The sequence below is a fragment of the Arvicanthis niloticus genome, chromosome 12 (assembly GCF_011762505.2).
Source record: "Arvicanthis niloticus isolate mArvNil1 chromosome 12, mArvNil1.pat.X, whole genome shotgun sequence".
NCBI lineage: Eukaryota > Metazoa > Chordata > Mammalia > Rodentia > Muridae > Arvicanthis > Arvicanthis niloticus.
Window position 1 is genome coordinate 71,622,000 of NC_047669.1, and position 11,963 is coordinate 71,633,962.

An 11,963-nucleotide genomic window follows, 5' to 3' on the forward strand; every position below is an offset into this window, starting at 1 on the left:
ACATACAAATTTTTAATGTTATTTACCAAAGCATTGATGGAGGAAACATTTTCTCCTAATATTGGGGAAAACAGACTGGGGAAGGCCAAACACAATAAAACAAGTACTACTGTGCTCTTCTCCTAAAAATAGAAGCCTGTGTACAGCTGTCAAGAGCAGGTACAGATAACAAGAAAGGAACTGTGACTGTTCCCCAGGAAAAGACGCTTGCTGCTTGCTAAGCCTGAGACTCAAAACTCCTGCAAGTTCTTTCACCTCCACAGGAGCACAGCCGCACGTGCCTCCTCTCTCCATAAATCGAAGTAAAACTTTTCAAGAGACACTAAAACTGACATACACACAACTCAATTAACAAAGGAAATCAATCAACGGTAAGCTAATGAGCAACCTTACCAAGCAAAGCTCAGAATGTAAATTAAAATGGGCTATAATTCTTCATATATCTATGGTGCTGAATCCAGCATACAGCCAGTTGGTGAGACACAGTTGGTGCATTTTACATTTTAATTCCTCAGAAAAATATAAAGTTCTAACAACAAAACCTAAAAACAGAAAAACCTATAACCTTTAACCAATTCTACATCCAAAAATGTACCTAATGCAACAATGGTATGCTCTCAAAATTCTCACAATTACTATTCAGAAAATAAATAAATAAAAAGCAATGTCCTGTTACATGGTTGTCTTCAAACGGGAAAGAATCCCCAATGTAAGCACAAGAACACTTAAACACCTTAAAATTAACAGGTGTCATATTTAGTGAGATTATTTTATTTCCCAATTTAAATTTATCTAACTTGCACTTATTTCAAAAGGAAGTTAAAATTATGGATGTAAAAGTTAATTTTAATTTGGGTCTAGGACACATTTTTTTTTGAGACAAGGTTTAGCAATGAAGATGGCCTCAAAGTAAAGTTCTGCCTGCCTCAGCCTGCGTACTAGGATTATAGGTATGTGTCATCATGCCTGTTTTCAAATAATTATAAATGTAATTAAATAAATAAAAAGGCCATGAGCTGGGCATTGTGGCACACCCTTTTAACTGCAACAGATACAGGATGACCTCAGAATAGCCAGAGCTATGTAAAGAGACCCTGTTGAAGGGGGAAAAAAACCCAAAACCACAAATATATAAACAAGCAAATAAATAGCTAAACTATATAGACTTACCAATGTCAGGTATGACTTGTCCATGAAATGGGTTCAATCTGATTGCAGTCTATGCTGCTTGCAAATTTTGGAACCTAGTAGTACTGGCATACTGAACTTAGATTTTATATATATCTCCATCCAGCTCTTTTCAATAAAATTTTTTAGTTACAAAAAATAGTATTTAAAAATTTTTCCTCTTTAAATTCTTAGCAGTGCTCTGTGAATATAAAATGCAAATCTGGGAAACAATGGCTGTATGTGTATTTTTATTGACATCTGTGCATTAAAGGAAGGATACTTTTTAAAATGTCTTATTTCCATGTAAATTCTTTTTTTTTTTTTTTTTTTGGTGTCAAATCCTTTGAAGCCTAAATGTTTAACCAAACCGTTTTCAGTTGCTTATATGTAGACAGGCCTACGTCAACAGAAAGAGTTCAACTTCAAAATAGTTGTTGTAAAAATAAGCAGGGGAAAGGTACTGTGTTGCTTCATTGCTCCCATGAGCAGTGTCTTGAATTCTTGTCTCCTGCCCCTTTTCTCTGTCCTTCTTGGTACTGGGGACTGACCCCTGGGTCTCCATGTTAACCAAGTGCTCTCTACACTCCAATCCAAGGTCTTCAGTTTGATGTAAGTAGCATATTTCCCCACTTACTTCTTTATAAAATCTCAGATTTCCTCAGATTTCTACATTTCAAACACAGTTCAATTTTTTTCCTAATTTTTTATTTATCAAATTTCTCCACAAATGTATCAAATTTTCTAATTCCAGAACGTAGAGAAACATTTTACAAAATAAACACATATAAATGTAAAAATTTGTTGATATTAAACATAAAACCATTTTAGCTTAACAGGTATTTTACACGACAAAAACAGCATAGTAACAGAACAAACAATATTCATTTGCTTTCCTTCTACTCTCTAATTGCATTACTAAGTCCAAATTCTGTTACCATTTACTGTTGATAGAAGACATTTTTCAAAGTAGTTTCTAATATACCCCAATTTATGTTTCACTTTGGAGAACTTTGCCTACAATTTCCAAAATCTATCCTAAATTCAAGTTTTTCACTTCAGAACCAAATGTCGCTTCCCTCACCGTTTGTTTGTTTTGTTTTGTTTTGTTTTTTAAACCATTCAGCTCCTGTTTCCAACAGCAGATCTCTTCTATTCCTTACCTCCATTTTGGTTCACAGAACTGCAGTCAATCCAAAACTCCTCATTTGCTCAAGAACTGTGCCAGAAAGTGATCCTAAGCAACGTTAGTGCCGGCAGAATGGCTAAGTGGATAAAGGTGCTTGTCACTAAGCCTAATGACCTGAGTTCAGTCCCGAGGACCCATGCAAAGGTAGCACTAACTCCAACGGTTACCCTGACCTCCACAAGCACACTGCGGTGTATACACACCCATCACACACACACACACACACACACACACACACACACACACACACACACACACTACTAGGAGACTGTCCATGCTTGATCCCTGCCACCGCTCTATCTCACTAGCACACAGCCAGGTCTCAAGAACAGGTTTATTACCAGTGAACTGAACATTAGTATCTCCTTGAAATCACCTATGAAAAATCTTTTTCATAAGATAAATATTTCCTCCTAGACATCAACAAAGAAAAAAAGAGCTTGGTTCAAGAATATAAAATCATTTTATTGGAAAATAATTAGAAAAAGTTTTAGCATTTAGACAGATACTTAACACTGGCTATAGCACCTGGTTGTTATCAATGAGCAAACACATAATTTCCACCCCCTCCTGTTTTTCCTTGACCTGTCTCTTCTAGATAACTTCTTAAAGTACCATGTCAAAAACAAATATACCTTTTGAATAAAATTTAGCAATCAACAAAATAATGTTTTCTTTTAGTTTTTCAAGACAAGGTTTCTCTGCAGTCTCTTAGGAATTAGGTGGTACACACATATTTTAAAAACTGTGTGGTGGTACCTGCACAAATCCTTTAATCCCAGCACTTGGGAGACAGAGGCAGGCAGATCTGTGTGAGTTAGAGGCCAGCCTGGTCTACAAAGGGAGTTGGCAGAACTTTGAGGGCTATCCAGAGAAACTTGTGGAGCTCACCCATTTAGCAAGAGTAGCTGTCCAGAAATCCTCATGCCTCTGTCTCCCCAGTGCTAGAGTTACAGCACATGTTACCAAACCCAGATTTATAAAGTGGGTTCTGGGATCCACAATCAGGTCCTTATGCTTGCACAGCAAAGGCTGTCAGAATGAGCCACATCCTCAGCCTAGGCATTAATTTTTAAGGGATGCCATGTTACCTAAAGAGTTACAAGGAGCACCTGCTGCTCTATCAGAGGAACAGGTTCAGCTCCCTGTACCCACATGGTGGCTTTACAACTGCAATTCTCAGAAATCTAACAACCCCTTCTGGCCTCTGCTGGCAGTGTGCACCTGGTGCACAGACATACATAAAGGCAAAATACTCCTAAAAATAAAATAAAACCTATAGAAACTTATATACATTTCAATAATTATGTAGTTATACCCTATGTAAGTAGGGTTTTATTGCTTCAGCTAAAAATTAATGCTAGCCAAGAACAGGGAAAGGACAAAATAGAAATCTCATTATTAAGTACATGAAGCTACTGGAGATCTTTCAGAGGGAGATGACTTGCGACAAAGTTGGTCAACTCCTGCTCTAACACAACAGCATATACAGAGAGGCAGCAACACCAGCAGACTAGCAAGGGGATATGATGTATTAGGTCTGGTCTAAACACACTTTCTGTTGATTCTTTACTTACCAATAAGCATTTGTAATATAAATACCAGCAGGAATAAATATCCCCATCATCTTAGTATCTTGTTAGTTTAGACTCATAAGTCCTAAAGAGGAGTGGCTCCTGCTGAGACACCAACATCCCACTGCTGAGTGTGCATACAACCTAGACTACAAATCCACTGAGCAGAAGTTCACCAGGAAATACCCATTTCCCCACTTCAAGCTGTCAGTGAAAACTTGTGAAAATGAGACTTCTCTGGGTCCAGTGTATATTCTTCTGCTTGACTGATCAATATACTCAACTATACTGGTTCTATCAATGCATCCTCCCTGCTAGATTATGTTCCTAATATATTTGCAAAGAGCTAGAGAGTCAGCTTCAAACAAATATATAGTGAATACGAAGCTTTAAAACTGAAGCCTCATGAACAAAAATCATGCAGAATGTCATTACTAAATGACAAACAGTAAGTGGGAATTCATATAGAAGTTTATAGTGGTATAAACAGGTAAAAATCAGACACTGGCTTTTGGGGTAAAAAGCATCACTGGGGTGTGTGAGCGCCTATGTGGAAGCCAGGTGACAACCTGTTAGGTGGTTTCCCATCACTCCTTTCACCTTTACTAAGGTACCAGGGACTGAACTCAGGTGGTCAGACACTCTCAGCAAGTACTTTCACTTACCTCTGTAGAGCACCTTTTAATCAAGATGGTAACTGACACTAAAATTAATGCAGTACACGTAGATGGTATTAGAAGTTCTCAATCTTACTGTCAACCAGGTTTTTTATGAGGTCCTACCAGACTCCCAGGGACTTCCTGCTTATAAACCTGCTGCCTCATGTACAACATTGTAATTAAAAGAACATTTTTTTCTTCAATTAAGAATTTCTAGTCATTTAACTGTCTACTGAACAAATTGTGAAGATTAAGTTTAGTAGCCATTGTGACAGAGTAATACAGTTTTAAAGAAGTTTTATTAGGTACTAACTGACTACACTTTTTTCTGCTGTGATACTTACTTGCAACTGGTATGATTCTATGTATGTATATACAGTTCAAATTTCTTTTCTGGCCCTTTTTTAAAAAAACTAATTATTGATTATGTCTGAAAGTAATTTTGTGGAAATGGGCATTTGTGACGAAAACCCTGCACTGTCAACTATTCTGCCCATCTAGAGTCCATTCCAGTGGGGATTACCAATCACATTGGTTTATACTATGGCACTGCACATATGAAACACAAATGAAAAATTTTTTTTTTATTTTGGTTTTTTCGAGACAGGGTTTCTCTGTGTAGTCCTGGCTGTCCTGGAGCTCACTCTGTAGACCAGGCTGGCCTCGAACTCAGAAATCCACCTGCCTCTGCCTCTGCCTCCCAAGTGCTGGGATTAAAGGCATGTGCCACCACTGTCCGGCTAAATGAAAACTTTTGAGAGGTAACTGGATGGCTGGCTGCCAGTGAGTCTGCTGTCCACTCACCCCTGATAAAACATAACAAAAGGAAAAAAAAAAATCTTAGTTTCTAATTAACTGCTTCCCAGAGTTTCCCCTGGTTTTCAGATTAATCTAACAGAGCTACATGGTAAGGTGTCTATTTACACACATCAGTAAAAGAGCTTTATTATAAAGATTGTAACCAACAAGCCACACAAATGCTGAACACAACAGTCATGGTCAGGGTATATAATATAACACTGTGTTATCAAGGTAACTTAAAATGTGATTTCAATGTATACAGACATTCACACAAGGTAACATGAAACGCTTAAACTGTGTCGTCTTCTATCCCATGGCCAAACCCGACAATTTATTTCTGGCTTTAGACAAAGAAACCCACCATTTTGTCATCCTTCTAAATGAAGGTACAGACTATCCCTAATTCTGTTTAACCATGTATAGAAATGAAACCTTTCTATTCCTCAAATTTATCTTTAAATCAATTTATTATTTATATAAATAACTTTCTGGAGCTAAATACTTTACAAAAATGCTAAAGAGGAACACATTTTTTATCAAGAACACTAGGGATAAGGGCAGTTGGAATGCTCTGAAGAGCCAGATTTCCTTCCATTATTACTATGTAAAGAGACTTCAAACACTGACAGAGATCAGAGTTAGGAATAGAAGAAAACTGTAACTGTAATAGAAGAAACAGAATCCAAACTCTCCTGGATACAGCACTGCATAGGCAAGTGCAGTAAGAAATTGCTAACAGATTAGTATGTCCCTTTCACAAAATAAGAGCATTCTGAACCCCTTTCCCACTCAGATCTCTCAATAAAGATTGATTAAAAAAGTATTAACATTACAAGTTAAAAAAAACAGGAACAGTCACATCAGAGATCTAAATTCCATTAACAATTGTGCCTAGTAACCAAGAGGTAAAACATCAACGCAATTATAGTGTAAACAGGGACAGCAAACTCTCAGCTGATAGACTTCTCCTTTCAGGGTAAGTGCTGAGTCAAGAGTGGCCATAGAACATCAGCTCATAACCAAGTAGTCACAGCTTAATTTGTCTGGCTTTAAAGATAAGCTGAGTCTTAAACTACTCATATTTTCTTCTGCCTCACTAAAGCAGCACTGTATGCATGCCACACCTCAGTGCTAACAGTCTCAGAAAGCCTCTTCGGTGGTCTCCGTGGTCTGAGTTCAGAACTGTATTCATGTCAAGGCTCGAGATGCTTCCTCTCCTTTTTCATTTTCTCACAGTGCTTGCCAGGGACTGTTACTGAATGGAAGTCCTCCACAACCCCGCCCTGCCCTGGCAATAGATTTTGAGTTTAAACTTCTAATACATATATAAGTTTGCTGTTGCCTTAACACTGTGTCTCTAAAGGAGTCAAAGTGCAATGTGAATACAACTGTCAGCTCGGCGGATGTGAGAGCAGTGTGAATGCAACCATCAGTGGATGTGCACAGGAATACATTTGACAAAATTTATTGCAGTTTATCAGCAAAAATGGATTTTTTGTAGAATTTATGCACATTTAATATGCACAATAAGAAATGTATGTACAAATACAGACTCTGTCTTTATTGTTCTCAGGTCTCAATTCACCATCTGATTATCTCTGCTGGAAGTAACAGCTTAGGTGAGGACAAAGACAAAAAGGGCTATTTTAAAATAAAAAATAACTCATTTTCATTTATAAAAATTTTTACAAACTTTTATACTTTCAAGATTTTTAAATCATAGATAAATGAAAGCCTAAAAATATAATTAAAGGGGTTAAAAAAATCTTTAACTTTCTACTTCAAGTGCTGGGATTAAAGGCAGCCATCACCCAGCTAAAAAATTCTGTAACTTTTACTCATTCCATAAACTTCAGCAAAATTTTAAACTTTCACACTGAGGAAAACCACAGTAGAGCACAATTTGGCCACCATGGACCTGCCTTAGTCCACCTTCAAAACTTATTTATCAGTGTCTTTGAGAGAATAGCGCATCCAAATAGCAGGTTAATGAGTGTTTTAATTACTTCCCCTTTCTTCTTCTGTATCAAGCAGACCTCAGTGACATCATTCCCAATCTGTCCTCTTCCTTTTACCACTCCCAACCTTCTCCTGCTGCTTTAAACTTCTTCATATCCCTTCCCTGAATATGCTCAATTCTCTCCTTTAAAGTTTATTTCATGTACATGGATGTTCTGTTTATGTGTCTACGTCTGTGCACAAGAAGAGGGCATCAGATCCCCTGGAACTGAAGTTACAGACTGTTGTGTGAGAAGCTGGGTCCAGCAAGAGCAGCCAGCACTCTTAACCAAAGCCATGCCTCCAGCCCTAAAGCCTCTCTTTCTACCTAATAAGACTAGGATTTAGGCCATACTACCCACAAAACCCAATCTCATCTGATAGTCCCACCTCTTACAAAAATTACTGTGTAACATGCATAAACACATGGCTTGCCATTCAGCAGTGCTAGGACACTGTTAGCTGACTTCCCATTACCCATCAGGCAGCCTTTTCCTCTAACTGCTCAAAACCAAACAACCAAAGAGTGCACTTGACCTCTTATTTCCTTATCCATTCAACCCTAAACTTCAAGTTCTATTACCCTTAAAAGGCTCAGTGGCCTTAAGATCTGTTGGCCAGTTCCTTAGTACTCTACAAAGCCTATCAATTAAGCACAGACATTTACATTCAAAGCCTGGCTCTGCTATTATTTAGAAATGTGCCCTTGGGTGAATTCTTATTTAACGTCTTTGAAAATCTGCCTCTCTATATGTAACTGGACGTCTGTGCAAGGCTTCAGGGATACCTATCTGTTAAAGTAGACATAAAGTGCCCAACAAGCCAGATCACATTCTCTCTCTCCCCTGCACCTTGGAATTTGGACCAGCACCCATCTGAGAGTGACTCTGTCCCTGTTTTGGCTACTTCCAACTACATGTCCTATTGGTTGCCAAAAATATCCACGTGACTGTTCCACACAAGAGCAACCTAACCTATTTCACAACCAAACACACTTTCTTCTCCACTAAGTGTAATTTTGAAAACTGTCTTGTACTGATGGCACCATCACCATCTAGGCATCTAGAATACAGTGACAAAAGTCATTTATGGAACTGCCAGGCACTAAGGTCCCTGAATGACTTTGGCTCCCATCCTTTCATGCCTCTCCTGACCTACACCTGCCTCTCCCACATGACACCAGTACAAAATGAAAATCTAGTACTTTAGACTTGAAACATCACACCACACACTACCATCCGCTAGTTCCCAGAATCAAACTACTGCTCACTTCTCAGTCCTGCTGCCCCTTCAAACCGCCTCCTCTGAAATCCTAACACTGATACCTTTTCTTTTGAGTTTTCACTGACACCTCGTGGACACACCACAACACACAGAGGAAAAACTGTTCTTTTTCTATTAGATAGACTCTCCAAGTGACAGAGAGCCTTCCAGTGTTAAGGACACAGCTGAACAACTCAACAATTTTACACCACCAGCAGATTTGGGAGATTCAATGTTACAAAGACCTGACCTCTCAGTAATGCTTTCTGAATGGGGGAAAAAGAGAATGAGAACAAGACCTTAGGTTTTCATTTGCAACTCAGCAGAGAGAGTTGGCAATGGCAACATTCACCTAACAAATGTAACTTCAAGTTCATAGACTAGGATGCAGGGAAATCAACATGAGAAATGCTCAGTGTGCCATGTAAAGGTCAAAATGCTATTTCCCCTTCTCAGAGTCACACACATCCTAAGCTTCATATTTCAAAGCAATTCAAACTGACTGCAGTTTTAGGCTATTTTTCCTCATCCATTCATCTAGAAGCTTCAAATTTTATTGTCCTTAAAATGTTCGGTGGTCAGCCTGGTCTGCAGGGTGCATTCCAGGACAACCAGGACTACACAGAGAAACCCTGTCTCGAAAAACCAAAAAAGTTCGGTGGCCATAAGTCTTGATCTGTTGATTGCCCCCTTAGTAGTCTAAAGACCCTCATTAAGTGGAATGGTTAACATTAGATACTTTAACAAAGTATTTGATGCCATCACCTTCCACAATACCTTAAATAAGGAGCAAGTGTTTCTGGTTTTTAAAAACACACTAAAATTCCTCCTTGTTCATTAGCCTGCAGGTTGGCTTCCACCTCAGAGGTGTGCCTGAAATCTTAAGACTGGCATTTATTTAAGTTCCCATATATTCAACAGCCCTTTGCCAGGCACCTGCTATGATGAGCAGTTCTACAAACCAACGCTGAACTTGAGCACTTGGCACACTCTCCCCGACTTCCGGGAACCCTCTCTAGTCAACTCCTTCATCTCACTTCCCATCACCGGGTGCAGTGACTGCTGTCTGGGACGCATCAACTGAGGAAAAGGATTTTGAGAGGGTAATCTGTACAGCAATAAATATTCTCAACTGCAGGATCAATTGGAGGATCCCCTACTAGGGCGCTACGAATAGAAAGAGGAGTAACACCCTAATACTATTTCGAGTTGAGCCATAGAAATCTCATTGTGAGATGAAGCAAGTTCTAACACCACATCAACACGTGTCAAACTATGACATCAGACTCCTTCAATGGTGGTTTATCTTTAGTATTTGAAACGAGAAACATAATCCAACTCAATCCACAATAGTTTCCAGTCTGTAACTGCGTTTTAAAGCATCAATGGTCGTCTCCTCCTCCCAAATCCATTCAGATAAATAAGACGGTATGGACTTTATGCTCCAAAAGCAGCACCTGGAACGATCAGAGATACAACTAGAGAGCTTTAAGGCAGCAGGCAGCTTTGTTCCTGGTTTGGGGAGGTTTTCACACGTAAATGTCCCTGAGGAAGGGAGCTGAGGATTAAGTACCCCGAGAGGGCGGTGCGAGGGTGAGCAAGTGGAGACGCAAGCAGCCTTTCTAGCGGACTAAACGGGGCGTACACTTTGCTCTCCCATTTAACTTTTTAGGTGTCATGATGTACAGAAAGGGTACGTTCTAGATAGAAAGGCTAAGGAACTATCTCTCGGTGTTCCTTCGTGAGCGTGTCAATCCAGGAGGCGGGAGTGCAGACACCCTCTCTAACTCTCCCCCGGCCGGGATCAGAGTCCAGCGGCCGCCGCGCCGCGGCCTGAGCAACAGGAGAGCTGAGGCGGCTGCTATGCCGGCCCCGCGACCCACGGGAACTCCCGCCCCTGAGTTGGCCCGCCCGCGCTCTGTTGCAGCCTCTGGCGGGATCCCGGCCCCGCAAAGACGATAGCCCGGCGGGGAACACAAGGGCCACGTTGGAGAAGCCGGAGCCGGCACAGGCCGGAAGGGGGCGAAGGGGGCACTGGCGGGGGAGGGGCGCGGGGTCAGCCCCCGGCGGTGGCCGCGACCTCTCCCCGGCTCCGGGCCCGCTGCCCCGGAACCCGGGGCAGGAAGCGTCCCCACCCGGACTCGGTGCTCGAAAGCCCTCGGGCAGCGGGAGAAGCGGCCCGGCTGGCCCGCGGCAGACCTGCCCTGAGCACTCCTCACCTCCTGGTTGAAGGCGTTGACGGCGTCCATGTTCGCGTTGCGGCGGCGGCGGCTGCTCCGGGCCCGCCGGTCACATAGACCTCGAGCCGCGGCTGAGTGGGGCCGGGAGCCGGCAGGGCCCTAGGGCGTAGGGGGAAGGAGGACGGGAGGCGACGAGCGGCGGAGGCCGAGGCCGAGCAGGAAGGGGCTGCGGCCGAGGCTGCGAGGCTGGGCCGGTCGAGCGCAGGCAGAGGCGGCGGGCCCCTGCTCAGTCCCGTGCGCTGGAAGAGGGATGGGAGGTGGCGGCAGCGCGGGGCTCCAACATGTCCGTTTGGCGGTGGCGGCTGCGCTCTGCGTCGCGCTGACACGGCCCCCCGCGCCCTCACGCACTGGCCCACACTGGCCGGGCCGGCTAGCGGGCGGGCCTCTCTGTCTCTCTCCTCTCTTTCGCCAGCAGGATGGCGGCAGCGACCGGAGTGCACGCCGCGCGAAGCACCCTGGGACAGCTCGGGCCTCCAAGCGCTTCCTGCGCACGGCTCCGCCCCGCTCGTGCTTGGCCCCGCCCCCGCCCCGCCCCCGCCGCGCGCAGAGCCGCTAGCGTGTGACCGCGCGTTGTCGCGCGCTTTCCCGCCGGTTGCGGCTGCGGAGAGTGCCGGTCTTCTGGGCTCAGGATCGGGCCGAGGGCTCCCGGGTGCATTGTGGTACCATCGTGGCCAGGCAGGGCTGCGCCCCGCTGCTGCCTCAAACAAAGCGCGGAGGGTGAGCGTCTGCAGTCTCCAAGTCCCCTGCTTCGACTTCTTGCGTGCGGACGGGGTGGAAATCCTGAGGATTTCCACCCGAGGACTGGGCTCCCGAACCCCTAAACGCTAATTTCCTCAAACCCCGTTGTGTCGCTCTCTGCAGAAGAGCTGTTCTGATTCACTTCCCTTGAGTTCTCACCGCCGGCTGCGTGCTGCGACCGCTGTCTGTCTGGTGTGTGAAAAATCAAAGTTTTTCTGCTGCAGAAGCCTCACTTTTGTGAAGAGGGCAGGCTCGTGCGAGCATGAGTATAAAAGCAAGAGGGCCTGACTCGGACTGGAAGATCCGGACTACTTCCCGCAGAAAATGGCGAGCA

At 43.0% G+C, this 11,963-nt stretch overlaps 1 protein-coding gene across 6 annotated transcripts in view; it reads right to left on the bottom strand.

Annotated features, from left to right (window-relative positions):
* Scaf4 (SR-related CTD associated factor 4) overlaps positions 1 to 11,408 on the bottom strand; it is a 58,443-nt gene extending 47,035 nt beyond the window's left edge. For 4 of the 6 annotated variants that reach the window (XM_034515758.2, XM_034515756.2, XM_034515757.2 and 1 more), the window contains exon 1: positions 10,871 to 11,407. In XM_034515758.2, the coding sequence (XP_034371649.1) occupies positions 10,871 to 10,900 (30 nt within the window). In that variant the 5' untranslated portion in view covers positions 10,901 to 11,407. Of the gene's footprint in view, positions 1 to 10,870 lie in introns of all 6 variants that reach the window. The other 2 variants (XM_076943121.1, XM_076943119.1) reach the window with 1 other exon arrangement.
* Between the last annotated feature and the right edge of the window lie 555 nt (positions 11,409 to 11,963).